Source organism: Sceloporus occidentalis, unplaced genomic scaffold, assembly GCF_023333645.1.
Source record: "Sceloporus occidentalis isolate IW3139 unplaced genomic scaffold, rSceOcc1.0.p SCAF_2, whole genome shotgun sequence".
NCBI lineage: Eukaryota > Metazoa > Chordata > Lepidosauria > Squamata > Phrynosomatidae > Sceloporus > Sceloporus occidentalis.
In genome coordinates, this window is record NW_028316982.1 from 84,308,160 (window position 1) to 84,334,471 (window position 26,312).

General features: G+C 40.0%; 1 protein-coding gene across 8 annotated transcripts in view; it reads left to right on the plus strand.

Annotated features, from left to right (window-relative positions):
- MGMT (O-6-methylguanine-DNA methyltransferase) overlaps window positions 1-26,312 on the plus strand; it is a 257,446-nt gene that overhangs the window by 169,982 nt on the left and 61,152 nt on the right. For all 8 annotated transcript variants that reach the window (XM_089510153.1, XM_089510155.1, XM_089510154.1 and 5 more), the window contains one exon: window positions 18,772-18,932. In XM_089510153.1, coding sequence (XP_089366279.1) covers window positions 18,772-18,932 — 161 coding nt within the window. The remainder of the gene's footprint in view (window positions 1-18,771; window positions 18,933-26,312) is intronic.

Genomic DNA, 26,312 nt, shown 5'->3' on the forward strand with positions numbered 1-26,312 from the left:
AACAATATTCTTGCTGCTGTTGATACATATCTGAGAGGTGATCCAAATTTGCTATCCAGATCTTTATCTATAATGGCCAACAGAATAATTTCTAGTCATATCCAACCATAGAGTGTGGTGCTCATCTCTACTTACTAAGCAAAGAGAGCCAACATTGTCAAAGATGACTCCTTGACCATGTGGCTAGCATGACTGCACAAAACATTGTTACCTTTCCCACTGAAGTGGTACCTCTTTATCTGCTTGTACTTTCATATGCTTTTGAACTGCTAGGACTAGTGACAGGAGCTCACTTTGTCACATGGCGCTTGGGTCTCAAACTACCAATCTGTCGACCCTGCATTCATCACAGTCAGTATCTGAACCACTGAGCCTTCATGTTCCACAGACAAATGTAGATATAGAGAAATAAGCTTTTACTTTTTTGAAAAGGAAAAAAAGGATGTAGTACCCTGTGTTAATTTTCATGAAAAAGAGATAAATTATCTATAATGCCACCTATAGGTTTGGGATATCTTCCTCATACACATATTTATTGGGGAATAGGGCAGGAGAAAGATTTATAACCATGCCCTTTCATCTTGTGTAGTGGTGGCATGGAGGGGACAGGATTTGAAGAGGGCCAGTGACAATAAGATATTTCCATATTAGACTTTGTGGGCAGCCTCAAGGGACCAGTGGTGCTCTAAACCCCAGTTTAGTGTTACCTCTAAACAAGACCAATATAGTCAGCTGTGCTTAATGGTATCAAAATAGAATTTGGAGAACAAAGTGTGTTACCTTATCTTGTTAGTTATCCTAATAATGACAGGAAATGGTAATCTTTAAAACTCAATTATCCTGGCCACTGGTCTATAGGAAAAGAGTTAGGATCAGCATGAGTGGGGAGACGAGTATGATAATCTTTGATGGATAGGATGTTTACATGAAAAAAGCTCCATTATCCTTTAGTCCTGCTTCTGATTGTACACAAATACACACACACACGCATGCACACATGCTGTCTCTTGTTTCTGTAGTATGTTCGTTTTGTGCATTTTGTCTGTTGTACCAGATTGTACTCTATATTTGAGCTACACTCTGTCTTCAAACACAAATAGCATCTCACTTCTCCAATTAGTATCTTATTGGCACAGTTTTCATAAAGTATATCTAATTGAAAATGGCAGAGAGAGGCTGCCTTACAGGCTTAACAAGATAAGGAGGTAGGTTGCAGATCCAGCTGCACTCTAGAGGTTCTGGTTTCTTTCTTGGCAGTGTGGGTTAGATTTTTCTGAATTGCATAAACTAATTGGCAGTGAATATTCGCATCTTACTGTTCAAGAGAATTGAGCAAGGTAAGGTGAAAGGAGTTATATCCAAGACCAGTGTAGTTGGGATTGGGAGTGTGTAGAGTATTTTCAGCAGTCTTGGAATTTCAATGAACATGTAAACATAATGCCCTTAAACTCTTGTTTTGGACTCCTTTTTAGCACTAATTCATTAACAAATATGTATGGTGCTTTATAGCTGTTTTTCTTTTGTAATGATTTTGGCTATAATGAAAACAGCTGCTGTGAATAAGAAAACACTAAGAAATCATTCTAACAGTTCACTAAAGATATGTATTTACTATAAGAATAGTTTGTTAAATATGTTGGCCTGTACTTTTTGTGCATATTTCATTTGATCATTGATCTCTGAAAAAGGATAAAATAAACACAAGCTGGTGCTGAGTGAACACGATATTTACCTTTTGAACACAATAATGAATAACTTGGAGCCACTTAATATAAATTTAGTTGATTAATGTAAGGCACAGTTATATTGAAATGGAAATTATGACACATAGATTAAGGCCTATATCCAATAATACAATTCCATACTTCTATATCCTGCCCCAGGGGAATTTGGATTTTCTTCACTTCCCACTCCTGCTAAAGCTCTCTCTGATGCCAGCCCTCTATTCCACATAATTTCCCCAGTTCCCCAAAGCAGGTTGTTAGGGTACATGAGGAAAGGGAGTCACCAATTCTGATGGAAATAGTCAGATCCAGAGAACATACTCATTCATTCTATCTGTGCATATCCATAACAAGGTATTTGTTGCCCCCAAATTGTCTCCCAGTAGAAACAGTGTGAATAGCCTTGGTGACCACCCCTCTGGGTTGAAAAAAAAACTTCTGTTGAATGCCAGGTCAGTGAATGGGGAAACAAGTGCCATTTTGGGATTTGATTTCATGCTGAAACTAGCCTGTATCATAGAGACCTGACTGGATGAAGCTGGGGGTGGGGGGGGTGGGGGGTAATTTTTCTCAGCTCTGCCCATCAGGTATTTCTGTGCAGCAACAGACAAGATCTCGAGGCAAATGGATATGGAGTTGCAGTGATCTATCATGAATCCATCTTCTTTACAAGGTGCCCTATTCTAAGAATCTGAAGGTTTTGCGTGTATACCTAAAGTAGTGGCTGGGACAGAATCGGTATTTTGTTGGTGTGCTTCTCTGCTCACCCGCTTCTCTGCTCACCCACTTCTCTGCTCAACAGACTCCCTGACCTAGCCAAGGTATTTGCCTTGATATCTCTGTCTTGTCATACTTGGGAACTTTAACAACCAAGTTGAGACTTCCCTCTTGGGAGTGGCAGAGGACTTCATGGCCCTCCATGACAACCATTGGTTTGTCCAACATGATATCTGACTTTATGCATGGTGCTAGGCACGCTCTGTAACTTATTTTTTGTACTTGATGGGGTGATGAAGATCTTTGTATGGAAGAACTTTCAACAGTTGTCATGGGCAGATAATCAATTATTTGGTCAGGTTCAGACTCATTGGGACTCGGAATTTCTGCAGGGCTGGGGGATTGATTAAGATAGTCTGCCCCAGGAAGTTGGTAGATCTGGACAGCTTCCTTCAGCTCTGGGGGATTTTCCTGTCACCTGGGAAGCAATTCTATTAGCAATCTAGCTGGCTTCTGGAATGGGACAAATGGTCAGGGCAGTGAGCACAATTGTTCCTGAGTGTTCCCTGTTATGGAGCAAGGTCAAAACAACACCTGTTTTTCCAGGGAGTTGGCAGCAATGAAGCAAGTAAGGTGGAGACTAGAGTGAGGTAGGCAGACCTAGGGCCTGAGCAGACAGGCAGGATACTATTGGCCAAGCCCATGGCATATTGTCCCTAGTCCAACCCAGCTCAGTCACTGGATCGGCGCACCATGGACCCATTGTTGCCACATGCCCCTTATCTGCTGTCACTGTCACATCTTCTCTGAAGACCTCCATTGCAGCCTGTAAAGGCTCAAAGGCTGCAGTGGGGGCTTCAAAGAAGACATGGAGGAGGAAGCAGGTAAGGGGTGCACAGACTCGTCCATTCTGCTTGCTGCCACCATGGAATTACCTGGAAACTCCACAGTAAACAGCTGGATTAAGGCCCCTTTGGGCCATGATCAGCCCTGGACTGCTAGATCATCTTCTGGACTGGCCAATCCCAGCCCAGAACTAATGACCTGTGTTGTCTGGACAGGATGAGGTGAGGCCAGGGGGACCACAGGTTAAGTGCCCATGTGAACAGGCCCTCAAAGTGAGTCTGACTGCACATGGGCTAGTGATTCTTTGCAAGCATACTCAGTGGCAAAATGGGATAAAAAATACTTTTTCTGACACCATTGTATTGGCAAGGACCTGCCCAGCAGAACTGTTGGGTGAGCAGGATCTATTACACAGTAGTCATCAAGTAGAAAATGTAGACCACTCAACAGCCTGCTGTGAAGAATTTGCATGGCACTTTGCGGATAAAATTGTTTGGATCTAATCTGACTTGGATGCTATAGTAGATATGGTGCCATTGGATGTAACCTGGGTGCCTATTTCTCAAGTGTTAATGGATACATTTCAATTTTTGCAGGCTGAGGATATGGACAGCATCCGCAGAGATGTGGGAGTCACCACATGTGTGTTAGACCCTTGCCTTTCTGGGTTTATTCAAAAGCCCAGAAGGGACTTGGCTGAGTGGGTGAAGGGAATAGTCAATGCCTCCTTACAACAAGGCAAACTTCTAACTGCCTAATGGAGGCAGTTACTGAAGGACTGAAGCTTTTACAGAAGCACGAGGATGTAAACGTGTGTGTGTGTGTGTGTGTGTGTGTGTGTGTAGCAAGATTTTCTACCAAGTTCAGATATGGTATTACAAATTGCTTGTCAAGGGCAAGGGCAATACACAAAACACACACTGGACATACCCAGATCTTTTTTCATGCCTAAAATAACTTGAAGTCCCAGCCATCTCTTAGGCACTTTCTTTCATAGCCTTGAGGAATAACACATTTTAAAAATAAATCTGAGCCACAGAATGTGTTAAGATTCATTTCTATGATTCTGTGATTCATGTGCTTTCAGTCAACCTGTGAACATGCACATCTGTCTGATGGAGGGGTGTCCAAACAGTGGAATGAAGCATTTATTTGTAATTACTGTTAATAGTTTTGAACAATCATAGAAAAGATTGGGATTGAAGTCACTCTGATCTCACTATATTCTCTGCAAGAAAATAGTACAGTCGGCCCTTGGTATTCTCTGGGGTTTGTTTCCAGGACCCCATATGGACGCCAAAATCTGTGGATGCTCAAGTCCCATTAAATAGAGTGGCATTGTGAAATGGTGCCCCTTATATAAAATAACAAAGTTGGTTTTTGGAATTCATATTTTTAAAAAATATTTTAAAGCTGTGGATGCTTGTCTCTGCAGGAAAAAAAACCCTACTTAAAACAGTTCATTTTAATGCATTTTTTGTCGTGCTAAGTTCGTTGTTGCCTCATTTATCAAAGGGCAATAAAATTCATTTTTAAAAGTTGGATCTAATATTGAATACAGGCTTGTTGCTTTCAAACAGTAGACATCACAGAAGCTCTTGATTTGATCCCTGACTTTTAGTATTGACATATGGTCAGTTAGATGTATGCCAGATACCAAAATAATGCTTTTGTGCTATGCTAAGTAGTTACTGTATTATTATACCTGTTCTGTCAAATTTTCTTCTAGATTAAACTGCACCCTTGGTTCATGTTGCTTGCTATGCATTTGTAAAGGGAAGTGGAGGGAATCTGACATACTTGGGAACAGAAAAATTTGTATTATTTATACTGAACAGAACAAACCAATTTACAAGAAAGGCATTTAAGTGGCAATGTTATTTATTAATGTTGTATGCTCACTAATGGAACTGCAACACAGATTCAGCTAAGCCTAGTATAAGAATGCCTGTAATCACAGAGCATATATATATTTAAAGGTTTTATTATATTTAACTGTGCAAAATATATTATGAAATATATTGCATGTGTTCAGATGTCTTGCTACTACTATTGCAGCACAGACACTGAGAGAGCATAGCAAGAATTTGATTAAAATGCTTTTTTAAAAAAAATTGGGACCATAAAAATATAGTATGTTGTAAAACAGCAACATTTGTAATTTCTTTTGTCCAATTTTTTTAAAAGCAAACAAACTACAAACACAGTAATTTTTCAGTACCAGTGCAGTGCATTGAAATGGGTCTAATTCACTTGTGACTGTGTGCTCATTATACATTGATTGTATTATCTAGTGAAAACTGGCATTTGCAATTGTAGCATCCAAGATTCATCACCACAGAAAGAACTTCTGTAACTTTCTTTTTCATGTGAAGCACTTTATGTATCTTGTGTGAACTTCTTAAGAGATGAGTAACCAAAAATATAACTAAATGTTTATGCATATATGAACCAGTTCTAACCATCTTCCAAAAAAAAAAATGATGTGATTTACATTTTAGGGATGTAAACCTTTGCCATGTTTGTTCTTGCATGCATGAATGAGAAATTTCAATATTTTCCCCTCACCTGTAAGATAGTTGAAGTATTTTCACATTTGTGAGAATGCTTTTTGTGTAAATTATGTAGCTAAATTTTGATGGCACATATCCTGTTTGATTGTTGCATATATTATAAGGAGAGATCCTTATCTCTGGGATCCTATTGTTAAATTGTCTCATTTCCTCTCAGGAGAGAATTTACATTTAGTGCATTGTACCCCAAAATTTATTATAAAAGCTGCTTACTTGAGAGATCAGTTTATTATAAAACATGGGGTTTTGTGCCATGGTGATGAGTTCATTTAAACACCCCCTTTTTGATTTCCTCCACACCCCCATGTTTTAGTTTGTTTTTATTCTATATTTTTGTATTTTATCGAACTTGTTTTTATTCAACTTTTATGTGTCTCAACCTTCTAGCTAATTTTATATGAATTTTAGGAGTGATCCAATTTTATTTTTGTATGTACAGTGTGCCCGCATCATACGTGGATGCACGATACACAGTTTTCAGTATATGGTGGAAGCCGCACGGGAGCGCACGGGGCGCAAGGGGTGGTGTGTCCCATTGAAAGTAATGGGGTGCGCGCCAGTGGCACGCGCACGCCGCCATGCCGCCGCACCATCACACCATGCACGAGCACTTTCAATCAGGCTCAAGCATATGCTTTTTTTTTACATGGGGGGGGGGGTTCCGGAACGGATCCCCTGCATATAAAAAGGGCGCACTGTACTTTGATATTCTGATATATCAAGATCGGACCATATAACACCTGTATTACGATCTCTTCACTGGCTGCCTATTAGCTTCCGGGCGCAATACAAAGTGTTGGTCGTTACCTATAAAGCCCTACATGGCTTGAGCCCGAGTTACTTGAGGGAGCGCCTCTCCCTACATAATCCGCCCCGCACCCTCAGAACAACAGGGAAATACCTACTTGAATACCCCAGGGTAAAATTAGCAGCAACTCATCAGAGAGCCTATACGGCGACAGCCCCTGCTCATTGGAATGCACTTCCAGAAAAGATCCGACTTTGTTCCACATTGGAAGCCTTTAAGAAGGCATTGAAAACCTATCTTTTTCAGATAGCATACCCTCCTGACTCTCTTTAAAGATAGTAACCCTAATTAAGATCAGGATGTCCTACCACATCTGATAGTTTTTAATTGTTCTGTAGATGGTTTTAGACTTTTATTGTCGATGTAATTGCTGATGTAATTGTTGTTATATTGTATTGCTTTGTATTGTGACATGTGTCACTTAGCTTGCACAGTGTGAACCGCTTTGATCAGGAGGAAAAGCGGTATACAAATAAAAGTTTTATTATTTATTATCACTGATATGATCAGTTGACTAATCAATAAACTGGTTGTTGTTGGTGGTGGTACAGTGGCTTGTATGGTTCTAGCTTTTGTGCTCAGTTGTATATCTTTAATATTTAGGATCTTGTCTAGTTCCTTCAAAGGTGCCCTTTCCATTCTTAGTGTTCTTATTTCTTGGCTACAGTATCTGTTCTGATAACTGTTCGATTCAAGGTTGGGAATGCTTTTATTATTTCTATTTCCTTATTATCTCAGTTGAATTGCTTTAGATGTTCCATGGTCATTATTTTTGTTTTATTTATGTTCAGCATTAAGCCTGCCTTTGCACATTCTTCTTTCACCTTCCTTTGTATTTGCTCCAAGTCTGAGATGTTTTCCACTAGTAATATGTTGTCATCCTCATATCTTAGGTTGTTGATGTTCCTTCCTCCTGTCCTCAATTTTCCTCCTTTTATGTCTAAACCTACCATCATGTGATATTTTCTGCATATACGTTGAAGACATAGAGTGATAAAATACAGCCTTGCCTGACCCCCTTGCCAATTGAGAACCATTTCCCATATTCTGTTGTAACAGTAACCTATTATCCTAAGAAGATTTCCCATCAGGATTATCATATGTAGTGGCACTCCTATGTCTTTAAGAGCATTCCATTGCTTTTCACAACCTATGCAGTCAAAGGCTTTGTTATAGTCTATAAAGCACATACTGATTTTCTTCTGGAATTCCTTGTGCATTCCATTAACTGTCATATGTTTGCAATATGATTCCTTGTGCCTCTTCCTTTCCTGAACCCACCTGCACCTCTGGGATTTTCTGTCCAGATATGAGTGAAATATATGCTTGCATGGGAAATTAATGATATGGGCCTATAGTTGCTGCAGTCTTTTGTGTCTCCTTTTTTGTGGATGGGAATGTATATTTCTAGTCTGTTTGTCACTGTAAAATCTAGATGAGACAGAGGTGTTACTGGTCAGTAGTAAGGCAGATCAGGGAATAGGGACCTTGCCTGGCCCTCTCCCTGCTTGCCTTTCAACGACAGGCTAAGATGTTTTTATTTAAGCAAGTGTTTAAAACATAAGCATGCTACCATGGTTTTTATACTGAGCATGTGTATTGCCTTTTAACTTCTGCTATATTTTAATGTCATTTTATATTGTTCTTAGATTATTTTAACGGTTTAAATTTTATTATAATGTTTTGTTTTGTTTTTTTAATCTGTGAGCCACCTTGGTTCCCTTCAGGGAGAAAGGTGACATATACATTAAATAAATAAATAAATTGGATGTATGATTTTCACTATCAGTCAATTGGTCATTATGCCAGGGGTAATAAGCATGAAGCCCATGTGCCACATAGGAGTGAAACAGATGTGCAAAATAAAGTGGCTTTCAGCCACTCTGAGAGCGGGGCATTTATTTGATGCACACCTCCAAACAGGAGTAAACTGAAACAAAGCTGCACTCTGGAGCTAAAAACTGGAGCAAAAAGAAGCCAGGATCTGACTCAAGGCAAAAAATGCACATCTTTGTGTCTGCATTTAAATGTGCCACACAAATGTAGAGTGCAGCAAAGCAAATAAATAAATAAAGGTGTGACAGTTCCAGTGGATGTAAGTACAACATACACAAACCAGACAGTCCAATGGGGGGGGGGGGCATGTGATGAAATGGGGTGAAGGGGCCTATATTGGGGGGCCGCTATGATTGTATTTTGCCAGTCTATCACTCATGCACCAGTGCCCTGTATGGGCAAAGCACTGCATGTGCGACTGTGTGGCCAATGAAAGAGATGGCCATGCAGTGGGATGGCTTCTGGGCAGGCATGGAATGTACTTGGAGGTAGCAGGTGGTGTGTTTGTGTGACAGTGCACATGCATGGTAGCAAGGCAACAACAACAAAAAATTACCCAGCGGCCCAGTTTGATGCCATGCCATGCAGTCCAACTCTGTGTATTCAACCCACCTTGGATGCGGGCCATGTGGACAACAGGTTGTTGACCTGCTTTCAAAAAAGCAAGATCAAGCTACTTTTTCCTGCACATCTGTTCCAGCCCAAAGAGCCATCAGAAGGGATTTGGTGCAGCCCTCCCCATATCCTTGACCTTTTTTGGCCAAAGAAAGCCAAAGGGGAGCTGCTTTGTAGTTAAACACGACTGAGGGGAAGGTAATATTTGTTTATTATGTCAGAAGCATTTGTAGACACAAACAAAATCATTTTTATGGATGCACATATGCAAACTCTTTCCTGGGTTGATATTATACCTTTTGATATATATTGTATGGGGGGGGGGGGTGAGAATCCATTTTTGTATAAATGCACTATGTTGTGTAGGAATCATTAGTTTGCTCAACACTAAGCATTTGAAATTAGACTTTTTTATATAAAAAAGTGAATATTTGATGTTCTAATGGAATATTTTGTTTTCTTTCTCATATTCCATACACTACTAGGAGTCCTTCAGTGCTTTTTCATGCTAGCGGTAGGACCTGAGACTAGTTCTTCATGTTAAAAAAGTTCAGAAAAAGTGATGACTGTCTGCAGTCTGAAGTTGTACAGTCTGCTTTAAACTACCTCATTCTTCTCTCCTTTAACTGCCTATTGAGGAAAATCCTTAGTTCATAAGAACTGTCATCCATTTCAGAGTCCTGTCTTTAGCAGAGACTTAATACTAGATATCTGTGAGATAAAAGACAGTTATTGCATCATTACACAGTATTACACAGAATGGTCACAGTCATTTCCCCACCACACATAAATTTTCAAACACACAAATGTTTTAAGGATTAGGAAATAAATAGTTCTGATGCTTTCATAGATGTATATGATGTAGCTTGGCTATATGGAACAAGAATATTAATGGATTCATGATATTCTTGTTCCAATGTGTGACTAGGCCCTGGATTTTGGTGGTGAACTAGGTAAAGGTAATACTGTTGTGTTGGTTATTGGGGGGGAGGGTTGCACTTGCACCAGATGTTAATTGTTTGGTACTGAGAGGGAAACTTGCAGCTGAAGGGTATGGCCCGAGATGGAGAATCTGAGAAAATAAATGAGTAAAATCAGGTGTGCATATTAAAGTTGCCCTGAAGCAATTGCTTGCATAGTTAATTGCCTATGATAAACCCGACCTTGGCACCATTGTGGGAATATTATACAATTTTGTAAGGGCAAGCAGTTCTAGAAGTTTTCTAAGGACTAAAACTAAAAAGCCTGTGTGTATATGAATTTACGTCTAAAGAATTCAGTGGAATATATATTTCTATAATTTTTAAATGCATGCCCAAGCTAGATGGCTACTATACACAAAAGGAGACTGTGATTGTCTCATTTTTAATAGATGATTGTTTCTTGTTTTGAGAGAGCCTTTCCAGTGATATTTTAATCCTTCTGTGCCTTCCCAGTAAAGATTCTCTAGGTAGGATCTTTTTATATAGGCAGGAACCAGTCAAAGCCCTAATGGCAGGAGGCAGTTGATAGCATTTAATGACCTTCCATGCTATCAGTTGAGTCCTTGGGGTTTTGACATTGATTCATGTCCTCCCTCCCTCCCAAAAAACTGCTTATCTTGGCATATGGAGACAGGCATCAGACTCCTCGCATCTATAAAGCCCATGTACTAAGTTTAATAGAAAACAACTGAGCTCTTGTGCCACAAGTGGCAATAAGAAAGCTACAGAAGTGCATCATATAGGCTCTGATGGAGGCATGTAAGTATAATTTCCAGTTAAAACAGTTCCTTAAGCAGTCTAGCGCCCAGATGATTGTGTTTTGTTTCTATGCACAGCATTCAGTTCTGAAGTACAGTGGGCCCTTCGTATCCACTGTGTTAGGTTCCAGAACTCCCCACTGATACCAAAATCTATGGATGCTCAAGTCCCATTATATATAATGGCTTAGAAAATGGCATCCATTATATAAAATGGCAAAATTGAGGTTTGCTTTTTGGAATTTTTAAAAAATATGTCAAGTCATGGATGGCTAAATCTGTGGATTCAGAATCCATGGATACGAAGGGCCTACTGTACACCCACAAAACCTTTTACCGTGCTGCAATCCTGTGCGTAGTTAGACTGTCTAAAATCCTCTTGATGGTAACAGGATGTCCGCTGCCAAAGCCATAAAGATTACAATGAAGATGTTTTAGAAATGTTTGTGTATTCATTTCTTAAGAAATGTTTCTGAAAATAACTAAGTACAATGGACCCTTGTTATACGCTGGGGTTTGGTTCCAAGATCCCCCATGGATAACAAAATTTGTGGATGCTCAAGTCCCATTAAATATAATGACATAGCAAAATGGTGTCCCTTATAAAAAATGGAAAATCAAGGTTTGATATTTGAAATTTATACTTTTTTTGAACATTTTCAAATGGTGATGCTTGAATGCATGTATAAAAAATCAGTGTATAAGACTGTATAACTGAAATATCTCTCATATATATATCAGTTCCCAGGCCCTTTTTAAAAATCTGTATTACTAATATATGGACACATTGCTTATCAAAAACTCATTTAAAATTAGGCAAAAATCTTGAATCACATATGGGTATTAAACTTCTTGAAAAGCTGTTTTTATTCATTGATTTAGCTGTGAAAAACAAACACAACATAGACATAAGGCTATCTGAACTCTTTATTTGTTACATTTACAATATTAATAACACTCTTTCCAGAACTTGTCACATCAAGTAAAAGATCTTCATTCCAGACTGTCTATTGGGGCCAAATTGAGACTGGATGCATGCATTTAATAAATTGTAGTCTCAAGTAGTCATTTTTGTAAATAATTAGCTTCAGTGGAAGAATAAGTTAGCATATTGTATGCATCTAATGTTGCAAATGTACATACTGCAAACTTTCCTATTAATCAACAGTCAAGCACTGTAAGTTGGGTCTCATACATAATGAATTGTGCTTAAGCCTCCTGGGTTTCATTGATAGAAAAATAAGAGAAAACACAAGTGTAGTAAGCTTTTGAATAAAATTTAACTAGATTGCTCTGCATACTGTAATTGTTTTGGAATCATTAGGGACTAGACAATTCATCTGCAATTTGGGGGGGAGTTTTGCCTTCATCTATCAAAGAAAACTATCTAAATGACATTAAGGTATTGATGTAGCAACCTTTTTTTAAAAAAAATGTCCACACAGAATGTTAACAGTATGCGCTTTATGTACATTTCCCCCCCTACATCACACTGTTAGGAACTTTAACAGATTTGGTTGAAGATATTTTAATGTTAATGTTAATATTTTAATTTTAATATTTCTAAGTGTTAAAAATACTTATTTTTGGTATTGTTTTGTTAAATAATGCTGTGAATATACTTGAAAGGCAGCATAAAACATTTGGTATAAACCAATAAATTATATTCATGCTCATAAGAGAAATACAGAAATTTTGAAGACCATGTTAAATAAAGAGTAGTATTTTCTGTTGATGTCTCTTGTGCATTGCTACATCCAAATATTACAATTTGATGTTTTAGTTTTCTGGAATCTAAATTGAAGCATATCCTTTGCTCATGCTGATGAGAATTGTGCAAAAAGGTGTGCTGAAAGTTCTTTACATATTTTGCTGTAGCTGTACTTAAGATGATTGATATGTGAAGGTTACCTTTTCTGTTTGGTTAAGGCCCTGCATGTTTACTAGTGAAAAGATAATCAGGAAGTTTTGAGATGTGAATACAAGACAGTAAGCCATTACTGAGATGCCATGCCCAGTGTCCCAAGAATTTTAGAGTAACCTCTTGGTGCTGCTTGACAATGATTTGTATTTATGGGTTATCATATTTGAAACCATCATTGTCATCAACATTCTTTTTATAAATTACAGAGTAGGGAGAATGATAAATTCTATACAATTTTTCCCCTTAAACTTTTTTTCCATAACAGAAATGTTTATTATTTTTATCCATGTGCATCATAGTGTATCTGTTAAATTGATCATCATACATGCTTCTTGCAGAATATATATATATATATATATATATATATATATATATAATCTGTGAGCATATCAGCCATGAATAAGTAATTAATCCTAGGAAATCATTAGATTAGAGGCATACAGCAGAAATATGTGGGGAAAACCAGGAGTTGAGATATTGAATGTATGTTTAAAGCAACAATTTTAAGATAAATGTGCCTACTCTAAACATTCTGCAGGTGTACTTTTAAGAGGAGAGAAATGCTTAGAATTACAGGCTGAATGTTAATAAATTTTGAAAGGCTGAAAAATAAAGATATCTGTATTCCTCAGAGAAATGGGACATTAAGTAATTCAAGCAACTCTGTGCTTATAGATCACCAGTGAGAAATAAGAGAAGTTGAAGAATAAAACAAAGTGGGGAGGGAGGCAAGGAAAGGAGCTAGCTTCAAATGAGCATTGGACTTTAATTTCTGAAGCAGGAGTCCATTTAGTAAAGATAAAGGTTCTTCAAAATATCCAGCCCACAAGTCTGTTACAGTCCTGTTACTTTCAAGAATGTATACATGCAACTGTGTGACTTTCATACTTTTTGTTACTAGTCAATAACCAAAAAGGTTTTTAGTCTTCAGTTTTCAGTTTTGATATCATGTTCAGTTGACTGAGATCTGAAGAGCCAAGAAAACATTGCAGTGAAGTTAACTGTCAATTTATTTTGGATTCAAAACAGAGGTCTGCCACAGATGAGTTAGTATACAAACCGAGTTTCCCCAGAACAATACACCCTTTAAATCCGCCCCCCTCTTTTTTTGGCTTGCGAATACATCAAAAAATTCTTTTGAAAGTCCTCTCCCCCTTCCCCCCATTCTGCTATCACCTACATCTGCCCCAGGAAGGGAAAGTGTTTGGTCCTAGGAACAAGGTCATAACATAACATTCCTATAGCCCATCTGTTTTCCTGTTTGCATATCATTTGAATCATAGGCCCGTTACAGACAGGTGTAAAGTATGTCCTGGGGATGTACTAGGGTTAGGGAAATTGCGTGCCTTATGCACGCACCTAACCCTAGTACGTCCCCAGAACGTACAAAATGGAGGTGCCCATTCCACACGGGGGCCGCCATTACATCACAAACGTGCCGCCTCCAAATGGGGCGGTGCGGATGTGATGTCTTTGAGCTGTGCGAGGGCGCATGGAGTGCCCTTTCCACTGCGCTAGAAGGAGCTCCAAAACAGAGCTCCTTCCGCGATTTGTGTCGCTTGCACAGCTTTTAGACGGCTGCGCCAGCGACGCAAGGGAGAAAGGGGCTGAGCAAGTGACGCAAATTGCAGAAGGAGCTCTGTGGTCCCTAGTGAAGGGACCCAAGGACACCCCTTTCCAGGCCACATGAAGCCCCAAGGACACCCCTTTCCAGGCCATGGGGAAGCGGCAAAAGGCCTGGAAAGCGGTGGATCGGGGCCCCAGAGGCTGCCGTTCTGGCAGCTGAGGCCCTGATCTGGCAGGGAAAGGCGTGCCTACAGGCCGCCCCAAAGGGGCGGCCTGTAATGCGCCATAGTTCCCTTCTGATTCATCTCTATTTCTCTATATTGATATATCACCACATCAATTATCCCCATTCCCTCATATCCTATATTATGGCAGATCCATACCCATTTGGATATGACACTTGAGAGGCTCCCTACAGTTCCAATCATCTGGTTGCAGCAGTGCTGTCTGGCAAGAGGCCTGTCCCCACTAGAAAACTAATCCACATTGCTTTGACATAAATGCAGTTGTTTGGATAAATGTTTGGGCTTCATCCTGGTTAACAACCCAAAACCTCCAGGCCTATAGCTGTGGATAATAAGGGAGCTGTTGGGGGGGGGGGGGGGGCATACAGTGATTCTTTAGTATCTACTGGGATTTGGTTCCAGGATCCTTCATGGATACTAAAATCTGTGACTGCTCAAGTACCATTATATATAATGGCATAGTAAAATGGTTTTCCTTATATAAAATGGCAAAATCAAGGTTTGCTTTTTGGATTTCTTTTGTTTTTAACATTTCCAAGCCAGGGATGGTTGCTTCCATGGGTTCAGAATCTGAGGATATGGAGTGTCAACTTTATTTACTGCTGCCACTCCAATGTTTATGGAGATGGATAACAATACAGCAATGCTGGAATGTCTCTTATTATATCCACAATATAATAAACAATTTGCAATAATTCACAAGAATGTACTAGCTTGTCAATATATATGATTTCCCAGCATTAAATTAACAAGGATTCAAAAAAGGCATAACCAAGATGAAGATTATGCTCAAAATTCTACAACATAGATTCGAACCATACATGGAGAGAGAAATCCCAGAGGTCCAAGCAGGATTCAGGAAAGAAAGAGGCACTAGGGACCACATTGCAAACATATGATGGCTAATGGAGTGCACTAAGGAATTTCAAAAGAAACAAAACAAAGCCGTTGACTGCAGAGATCATGAAAGGCTATGGAATGCCCTTAAAGTCATGGGAGTGCCAACACATCTGATAGTCCTGATAGGGAATCTGTACTTAGGACAAGAGGGTACTGTCAGAACAGAACACGGAGAAACAGAATGGTTCCAAATTGTTAAAGGGGTCAGACAAGGCTGCATCCTATCACCCTACCTGTTTAACCTATATGAGGAACATATTGTAAGAAAAGCAGGCTTGGACACAGAAGAAGGAGGAGTGAAAATAGGAGGAAGGAATATCAACAGTTTAAGATACACAGATGACACCATAATACTAGCAGAAAACATCCCAGACCTGGACCAAATACTAAGGAAGATCAAGGAAGAAAGTGCAAAGGCAGGCTTACTGTTGAACATGAAGAATACAAAAATAATGACCACAGAGAAATTACAGAAATTAAAACTAGACAGTGAGGAAATAGAAATAGTAAAAGAGTTCTCATATTTGGACTCAAACATTGATAGGAAATGGGACTGCAACCAGGAAAACAGAAGAAGATTAAGAATGGGGAGTAAATGTATGATTCTGTGTGTAAGTCTATGTAGTTTTCAAAAACAATAATTTTTCATTGCACTTCTTTCTACCTTCACAATGTTCCAAGTTATTGGCAGTAAACTCTAAAGAATTCTGTGCCATGTTTGATCAAATACAATCTTCCTCTACTGAAAGCAAAATTTTCCAAATTATTTTTGGAATTATGTTATTCTGTCACATTTCAAACATTATTCAAAATGTATTTCTCAGACGAGAATAAATCTGTTTTCTGATCCAAACTAAAGTAGGTCCATTGGATCACTTATTGAATGACAGATATGCCAATGATCCAGTAGCTCTAGTATACAGTGCACCTGTGTTTTACCCAGGTGCGCCATACACGGCTTTCAGCATACACTGAAAGCCGCGCTGGAAGAGTCCGGAAGAACTAATAGGTCGTGCGTCCATGGCTGCCCCACACTGCAGACACAAGCCCCATTACTTCCAAAGGGGTTCTAGCACACGCAGAATTCCCCTTACACGGAGGGATCCAGAACCGATCCCCGCATAAGGGGAGGGCACACTGTACTTGGAATAGGCCATGGTTTACTTTCCTTTAGCATCAGAGCTCTCTGTTCCTTCTTCCATAACAAGGATGGTCAATATGTACCTGCAGCATTGCAAGTCTTCGTTGCTAAAATTCTAGCTCAGCAATTGTATGGTTCAGAGGTTTGCTCTTTCAGTAATTTTGTTCCTTTTGAGGTTGTCCAAACCAAGTTTTTAAGATTGATCCTGGGCATCCTGAAATGTGTACCAAATGTTATTATCCGTCTTGAAACTGGAATGTTATCAATTGAGGCTCTTATTTGGATACGCAAATTTAATGTATGGTTAAAATTGCTTTTTAACCCTATCGGTTTGGCCTCATCAATATTAACGAACCCTTTTATCAACTTGGATAAATTCCTTAATTTTGAAACTCCCTTCTATTGGGTTATCAAGAGATTATGTACTTATGTGTTATAATAAAGCAAAAACTATTATCACACAGAGAATTAAAGATATTGACCTACAAACCCACAAAAGCAAAGCAATTCTTTATCCCATAATTGGGGAAACTGAAAGCGTTTTCATACATGCCAAATACTTTGATAACTTGAACATCCCCAAACTTAGAAGAGCATTTGTGCGCACAAGATTTAATATCTTTCCATCAGCCGCAGTTGAAGGCAAATATAAAAATCTTATCAGTGCAGAATTTGCCCCTGCAGTTCTGAAGAAGTTGAGTCAATTGGACATGTTCTTTTTTGTTGCCCCCTTTATATAGAATCTCGTGCCATATATATATATTCCCTCTTTTACAACACCTACCCGGCAGAAAAGAGCAATTTTATGTACATTATCTTCTTTCAGACTACAAGGAACTGGTAACTATAAAAGTTGCCAAGTTCTTTGCAGGTGCAATTATCTGCTGTAAAAACTTTTTAATACAGATGAAGTAATAATGCTTTAGAGTTTGGCCATAATGAGGCATCATCTTATTGTTTTTATATATTTTATCTTTATACCATTTTATATAAAATGTTACTGATATGGCACTAAAAAGTTGTTTGTTGTTAACTGTATAACTATGCCACTGTTTTAATTTTTTTTCTAAATCTTGAAAAGGTTTTGAGGAATGAGGATGTGGTATCCAACTGTTGACTGTGCCAACATTTTATAATACTTGACTATGCCAATGTCTTATAATAATGTGTGAATTTTGTGATGCTATGCAGGATGAGACTGTGGGCATTCTCCCCTCCTACTTGGATATATAGAGCATATACATCTCCATTGGAGTAGAATGTATATATATTTGTGCTACAGCAGTTCACCTGATGTTATATGTTTTGTATTTTTGTTATATTTTGGTGCTGGCCATGTGCCGTAATAAATTCATTCGACTTTTCTTTAGCAATGAGTCAGTTGCTCAGTATATATCCTATGCTTTCATTGTAGCTGTTCAGAAGTGTTTTGTGCATACTTATGTATTTAAGGGGGTTGTTTTCCTTTGCTAAAATTCATATTTGTGGTTTCCTCAGCTCTGAATTCTTTTTATTATAGTGAATTTTACTTTCTTACAGACTTGAATAATATGACATATAGATAATGATGTCGTAGATTTTTCTCTCTAATTGGAAATTGAAGTTCTTTATTGTAGTTATCTTTTCTAATATGATTCTATGTGCATTTATTTGTAATAATAATAATAATAATAATATGCTTTATTTTTATACCACTTTTCCGAGGTGATCAAAGCGGTTCACAAAATCGTTTAAAACTTACACATCATAAAAATAACCTTACAAAAACCAATAAACATCAAACAACATGCAATTAAGACAAGCAAGATAGTGGTCGGGAGGAGGGCTTGTCTTCTTTGCAGGCAGAGGCCTGTTGTTGCTGGCCTGCTTATCTCCCCCTGAAGATGGCGGTCGGGAGGAGGGCTTTACTTCTTTGCAGGCAGAGGCCTGTTGTTGCTGGCCTGCTTCTCTCCCCTCAAGATGGTGGTCGGGAGGAGGGCTCGTCTATACACTCAGAGAGAAAGAGATTTTGTATTTGGGACAAAAGATTCAGTCTGTGTTGGAATTTGTTTAATAATATCTTTTTGTTTATAGCATACTAACACTTCTATTACAGTTAGACTTTAAAACATACAAAACTGATTTTATTGTTCCAGCATTACAGAGACTTCAGTGTGCTGTGAGGTAGTCAAAGCCCCAGAAGAAATGACGGATCCACTGAAACAATGTGCAGCTTGGCTTCAGGCCTACTTCTGTGATCCCTGGATGACAGAGAAGCTTCCGATACCACCTTTCCACCATCCACTTTTCGAGCAAGGTCTGTATATCGAACAGTGTCACATTGGGCATTTCTTGCTTTGGGGGTGGGGTACATTTTCCCATATCCATGGGAGCTGTACACATGAAGTCTTATGCAGGTGTAAAAACATTTTAAATTACCCAACTACATGAGCAGTGGCCAGTTTCCTGGGTTTTTCCTATGGAATTAGGACACCTTCTTCCTAGTTGCAGTGCTGAATCCACGGCATGACCTAGATGATCAGTGCCTGTCAAAATGGTTGAATAATTTTAATATTTTCTGAGCTTTAACGTCCCTATTCACAAATTGGCTTTTCCTGGATGGCTGGGAGACCTTCTGATGGGTTCTTCTCACATTTTGACTAAACTGCAGAAATCATATCCTTAGCAGGGACTGCTTTATGAGCCAGAAGAGGCAACGTATACTAAATATATATATATATATACTTATGAATTCAAAGTTGTTCCCAATATTTCAGAGTTTTGACATGACGTTTATGTAGCTCATTGCAAAATTTGTCAAAATAAAGCATGAAATTCAGGCTAAAGGGGTTTTAAAATGGGTATGTGTTAAACATCAGTAACAGCTACCGCACCCCAATAAACTTTTAATAAGATTTAACCTGCCCCTCAAAATGAAGCTGCTAGAATAGGCTGAGCATTCTGTCTGGCTGCTTGGGGAGTTTTAAGGCTTATTGCAAATAACCTTCCTCTTCCCTATCCCCTTCAGTCCACCTGCATAAATTCTTAAACAGTAGGGAGTTTAACTCTGATGTCTCAAAGCCTGGCAGAACCATTACTTAACAAATCCATATGGAATATGCCAGGCCCCTGTTTGCACAGACCAAATAAACTGGCCTCCCCCCCCCCCCCGGTCCTGTCAGTGGGGAGTCTGGACAACACAGGGCCCAGTCTCCTTGTCTGGTGAAAACTGTCCAAATGACATCCCGCCCATTCAGTGCCAAACCCAGGGTATACACCTCTTACAACAGTTTTTAAAAGTCCCCGTTTGTTCCATATCTTAAAGAGAGGGCAGCAGCACCAGCACCTCCCTCATCCACCTGAGAGGCAGAGTGAGTTTGGAGCATAAAGAGAGGTATATTTTTCCATAAGAAATGTATCCCTCCCTGCTGCTTTGTGCCTTTGCCATGCGTTGCTAGCTGTTTGAATCTTGTCTGGTCAATTTCAACTAGCTGAGGTACTAACAAAAAATTATATTGGGACTTAAAAGATAGGATATCTGTACACTATTGAGGACTTCCAAAATAATCGTCCAGTCACAAATGTTCTGGGGCATATTATTCATCTGTTCAGAATGTAGGGTTCATCAGAAGCATCATGAACATCATTTTAGTTTTTCCACAAATTCCTAGAAACTTAAAAATCCCTTGTGAAGGTGTTTTCTCAGCAATCCGTAACTAAAAATAGTCTGTTTTGGACTAAAAATAGATTTAACCTAATTGTATACTGAATTCAGTGTAAGCCTGCAAACGTCTAGAATCTCATTTGCCATTCAAAGCCCTAGAAGAACTTTTAAAGGAAATATTAGATTCCTGTTGCACCTGATCATTATGAGCTTGGTAAAATTCATAGACTGAACCTGGTAATTACAAGCTCTGGCATTGCTAGTGCCAGAATGTGGGTCAGTGACTCATCCATGAAAACATTTGGGGGAATTTGCACTAGGACTGCTGGATTTCTCCTGTTCTCTTTTGTTGCTCTCCTGTGGGATGTCAGTTCCCTGCATGCTGTCTTTCCATTTTCTGATTTTACAATGAGAATTATGATAATTAATTTTGGAATTGACCATGCACAGTTGCTCTCACTGCAATTCTTCTTTTTATAATTTATTTTAATTGCTCATTTTATGTAAGTCATTCTGAGGATTTCTAATTTTGAAGAATATTACAGTGCTGTAAGAGATCACTTAACATTATTATTAAAAGACTTTAGAGAGGGGGGGATTGGGAATAAGTGGAATACCATAACTGACCAAGCCTGATAACCTACCTTCTGATAGTTAAAGGGACTCTTGATTGATGTTAACCTGTTAGTCTAACTGTCCTTAGAAGGAGAGAAGGAAATGAATAGAGGTCAAGTTTACATCTGGCTGAGATTTCTGATGCCCTAATAGAGGATCCCTTTAAAATATGATGCAGAATTTTTTTGGACTGTCTGCCTTCAATGCTTCTTATTTGGAAACTGCAGATATTTTCATTTAGCAGGGGTTGATCATTGTGTCATAAGGTTTCCTGCGGCAAATGTTTCTTTCTGTGGAAGTAGTTAACTTGAAGTGCAAACTGTAATGTTTAATTGCCTTTTACATCAATAGTCCATTTTTGGAACACAAAAATATTTTTCTCAGCTTAACATGTGCAATTCTAAGAGGACCCTCCCCAGCTCATTTATTAGAGTATGGACTAAGCAGGTGTTTGTATTTTATAGCTGGAAAAAGGAGTATAACGTAGAAATGCTAGGTAATATATTTGATGAATAACATTGATAAATAGTTGTAAACCATTCTTTTTTTAAATAAATCACCAAATTCTCCATAAAATATATTCTGTATTAGACTAAAGAAATGTTCTAAAGATTAATTGTCTGAACATATAATGTGCAGTGTTATCAGAAATAACTGTTTTCTTGGCCTTATTTTCCTTCAAATATATTGCTCTCCTAAACTCTGGGTGTCAAATAAAAAACGGTGAGATGGGGCACATTTACCAATCGAAGAAACTTGACTAAAGTTAGATAAGAACATTGCCATAATGAAATAAAGGATCCAGCTACAAAGGACAACAATATTATCTGGGAAGAAAGTGTAAAGCAATTTTAATAGCAAGAAAGGATGAACAGATTAGCAGAATTCAAGAATGAGTGGACTAATCCTGGATGCAGTGTGGCCATCAATGAATTTATAGGCTTAGCAACTGGAAAATATCCTGAGGCTCTCTTTCTCAGTAAAATGAGGGTAGTACATTTTCAAACCAGCTGGTTTGTTAAAGAAATGAAAAGAAAATTGGGTACCAAAAAAGGCTTCCCTCTGCCTGTGACTAATAGCAGCCCTCAGGCAATGCTGTTACTCTAGCATTCAGCAGTCACCTCAGAATTAGACCCTTTGGAAGCCTACGTTTTTCTTTGCTATGTTGTTCAGTCAGGTCATAGTGCAAAAGGTGCACAAACCTCTAATTTAGAGAAAATGTTTCCTTGCTGTGGCTTAATTTAAGTTCCCAGTGTTGTGTTGTCCACAAGGCCTGTTGTCCATGTACACTGAGCCTTGCTAACAAATCTTTTTCATTGCAGTTGTCATTTATCCTTCTGACCATCCCACCAGCAAGTATTTAGTGTGAAATTAAAGGGTAAAGAATTTTCTTACATACTTATTGTGATGTCTGTGGACTCGCCTGGTCCAGGATTCTTATTTTCTGCCTACTTTTCAAAAGAAAACCTTATATCAGCCTCATTGCCAACACAGATGTTTTGTTTATGCAGCTCTTACTGAGGCTGCAGAAAAAGACAATGTTTAATTGAAAAAACAATTTTCCCATCTGAAGTTGGGGACGTTGGGGAAAATACTGTCTTTGAGTGATGGAGTTTCATAGATGCAAATTGTTATTGTTTTTTTTAGTGGATTTTTTACACTCACCTTCAGTAGTCATTTCTCCAGAGGACAAATTTGCATAGATATATCTAATGGGTGCAATCAGATATATATTTCCCTCACTCACTGGTACCTGACTGAATTGCCTTTAGCCACTTGGAAGGAAATGTGTACCTTTCAGCACCCATATGGTTCTAATATTCATGTGCATACTTCTGCCATATATGATCACATCCTGAAAACCGAGAATCCTCAAACCAGCTGACAAGTGGGGAAAAGAGTGCATCCAGTGACATGGGGGTTGGGGGTAACTGGAGTGCCTTCATTCTTTTCCTTTCCTCTCCACACAAAGCAAGCTAACAGCACACAGTTCATACTAGTTTTCTATCTTAAAAACTTGTTATAATCAGATGGAACCGTTCAGCGGTGCTTTGCTTGCTGTTTTTTTATTTTGTAACTATGAGCATGCAGCGGTCTGAATTGTTTAGCTTGATCTGATTTCTCTACACGTTCCAGTAACACCTGTGTGTATACTTTTCTCAGATGCATCTCCATCTCAAAGTTAAAGAGGAGAACAGTTGGGTAGTTGAAGCGACTAAAGGCAATTCAGAATGACAGCAAAGCTCAAAGTGAATGAGAAAGCTAAGAAAGGACAACCAGGTTTTTACTTGCTGATCATTTCTGTTTAAATATGACTATCAGTATGCTGATGGTGGGATTTTTCTGTATCCATTGCACGAAATCCTTCATTTTTCTGTTGAACCACTTATCTGAGAATACTCTTTAATGAAATCCTGGTACTTGAATAATAAGACATTTCCTTCTAATTCTTCCCTCCCCTTCCATATCAAGCAGTCATCATATACCTCTATCTAAAAAATGTATGCTTTACCAATATAGAAGAAAGTTAATAGATTCTTGATCGCTATTGTATCCTGTACCAACTGAACCACATAGTATATGCTAGTCTAAGTAGTAGGACACTATCATGAGTAAGAAGCTGAATACATCAGCCAATTTCATGCAAAATAACAGAGGAAAAACATCACTCAGCATTGCTCTTGTTCTGTAAATTTTTTTGGCCATCAACTTGGAATGCCAAGGGTCAAGTATTCTTGACACGTTGGTCTTATTTTTGTGGCACAAAAATGCCTTGAACTATTACAGTCTGAAACTGCTTCAATATTCTAAGGGTCATAGAGCCTGCAATTCGGTTTACTTCTTACATATCAAAAAGATAGTGAACTTTGCTTTCAGAATTCATTTTCAAGTTCTGTTCTTTCCCAGTGTTAGTGCTATGGTTAAATCAAAGTGTAATAATTATCGTGTACAGCAGAAGCAATTATCCTTCTGATGTTTAAAAACTGCCTTCCTCAAAGAGGATCAGCCCTCCCTTCAGCCACCATCTGGAAGGGGAGAGAGAGGCAGGAGAGCTCCAACTGCCTTCCTCAAGGAAGACCAGCCCTCCCTTCAGCCACCATCTGGAAGGGAGAGAGAGGCAGGAAAGCTCCAACTGCCTTCCTCAAAGAGGACCAGCCCTCCCTTCAGCCACCATCTGGAAGGGGAGAGAGAGGCAGGAGAGCTCCAACTGCCTTCCTCAAGGAAGACCAGCCCTCCCTTCAGCCACCATCTGGAAGGGGAGAGAGAGGCAGGAGAGCTCCAACTGCCTTCCTCAAGGAAGACCAGCCCTCCCTTCAGCCACCATCTGGAAGGGGAGAGAGAGGCAGGAGAGTTCCAACTGCCTTCCTCAAAGAGGACCAGCCCTCCCTTCAGCCACCATCTGGAAGGGGAGAGAGAGGCAGGAGAGCTCCAACTGGAGTTTGTTGGACATGGCTTGTAATCGGCTTGGTGAGGGAGAGGGGGGTGCGACTGTGTCAAGTGGGCCTCCCATTGGAGTAGTGTGGGGCAAGGGGAGATATAGCGGTAGGAGAGTGGAGTTATGTCATAAGGGAAGGCGGGATCGATGTGTAATATCTATCTCACCTTCCATCCACTCTTCTAGCCAAAGAGGTCTGAGGGTCAGCCCAACTATACCACAGACCCTCTCTCTGCTCCTGTGCAATGCCAGGTCAGTGAAGAACAAGTCCCACATAATATATGATCTCGTGGAGGATAAGAACTGCGACCTGGCTTGCATTACTGAGACCTGGCTTGGGCCTGAGAGCGAAGCGGTGTGGGCACAGGCCCTCCCTGCCCGGTACTCAGTGAAGAATCAGATCAGGGCAAGTGGGCGGGGGGGAGGAGTTGCCTTGATCTATAAGAACACCCTTTCCTTGACCAGAAACCATGTCCGCCGGACAGACAATATCGAATGTTTATACCTGACCCTAAAGGCCAGGGACAGTATATGTTGGTATACAGGCCACCCCGTGCGTTAACAGACTCCCTGGCCGAGCTGACACAGCTGGTCTCGGAGCTGGTGTTGGAGTCCCCTAGGCTTCTTGTCCTGGGGGACCTCAACATCCCCTCTGAGGCTGGTGTCGTTCCAACGGGTGCGGCTCGGGAGTTCATGGCTACCATGACTGCCATGGGCCTGTCCCAACTGGTCACAGGGCCCACGCATTCTGCTGGTAGGACACTCGATGTTGTCTTCTGTACGGACATGGAGTCTCCGTGGGCTGAGGTAACCAATATCTCTACCCTGTCATGGACAGATCATTTCCTGGTTGAGGCTAGTATCAAGGCAACTGTCCAGATCCCCCCCGGGGGTGGCGGACCTATTAGAATGGTCCACCCTCGAAGGCTGATGGAACCCAATAGGTTCCAGGAAGCCTTAGAGGGCTATCTGATTGGAGCTGACGGCGATTCTGTTGATGCCCTGACTAACACCTGGGATACTGATCTCTCCAGGGCTATACACAGTATCGCTCCCAAGTGTCCTTTCCGGCCTGCTTCCAATAAAAAGCCCTGGTATACGGAAGATCTCAGGGCAATGAAGCGGGCTGTGCAACGACTACAGCGAAAATGGCGGAGACATCGGCGCTTATCCGACAAGACACTCCTCGAGTCTCTTTTGAAGGATTATGGAGTGGCAATTGGTGCAGCTAAGAATTCGTTATATGCTGCACGAATTGCATCCGCGGAATCGCGTCCGGCAGAGCTATTCAGGGTTGTGAGAGTGCTTACTCAATCGGCTCCCCCCCTGAACCCACTATTGGTATCATCTAAAGCCTGCTGTGACGAGTTTAACAACTTCTTCGCGGATAAAATCTCTCGCTAAGAGCCCATCTCGACGCTGTTATTAGTTCAGAATCGAGAGTAGAGGCGTCCAGAGCTTCCGTGGACTCAGTTGTACTGGATCAGTTTGAGTCTGTTAGTACCGAGGATGTGGACAGGATCCTTAGTAGCGTTAGGAAGACGACCTGCTCTCTCGATCCCTGTCCTTCATGGCTGGCAGTTCAAGGGGGAACAGCGACAACAGAAATGTTGCGTCGTATTATCAATTCATCCTTCAGGGAGGGCCTTTTTCCATCTAATCTCAAAACGGCCATCGTAAAACCTTTACTAAAGAAGCCCTCCCTTGACCCCCTAATTCGAAACAATTATCGGCCTGTATCTCTGCTGCCATTTTTAGGGAAGGTGATCGAGAGAGCGGTTGCCTCCCAGCTACAGAGGGTCTTGGAAGATACGGATTATCTGGACCCATTTCAAACCAGCTTCCGGACGGGCTTTGGGGTTGAGACTGCCATGGTCGCCTTAGTCGATGACCTCCGTCTGGGCATGGACAGGGGTAGCGTGTCCCTGTTAGTGCTCTTGGACATCTCTGCGGCCTTCGATACCATCGACCATGGTATCCTT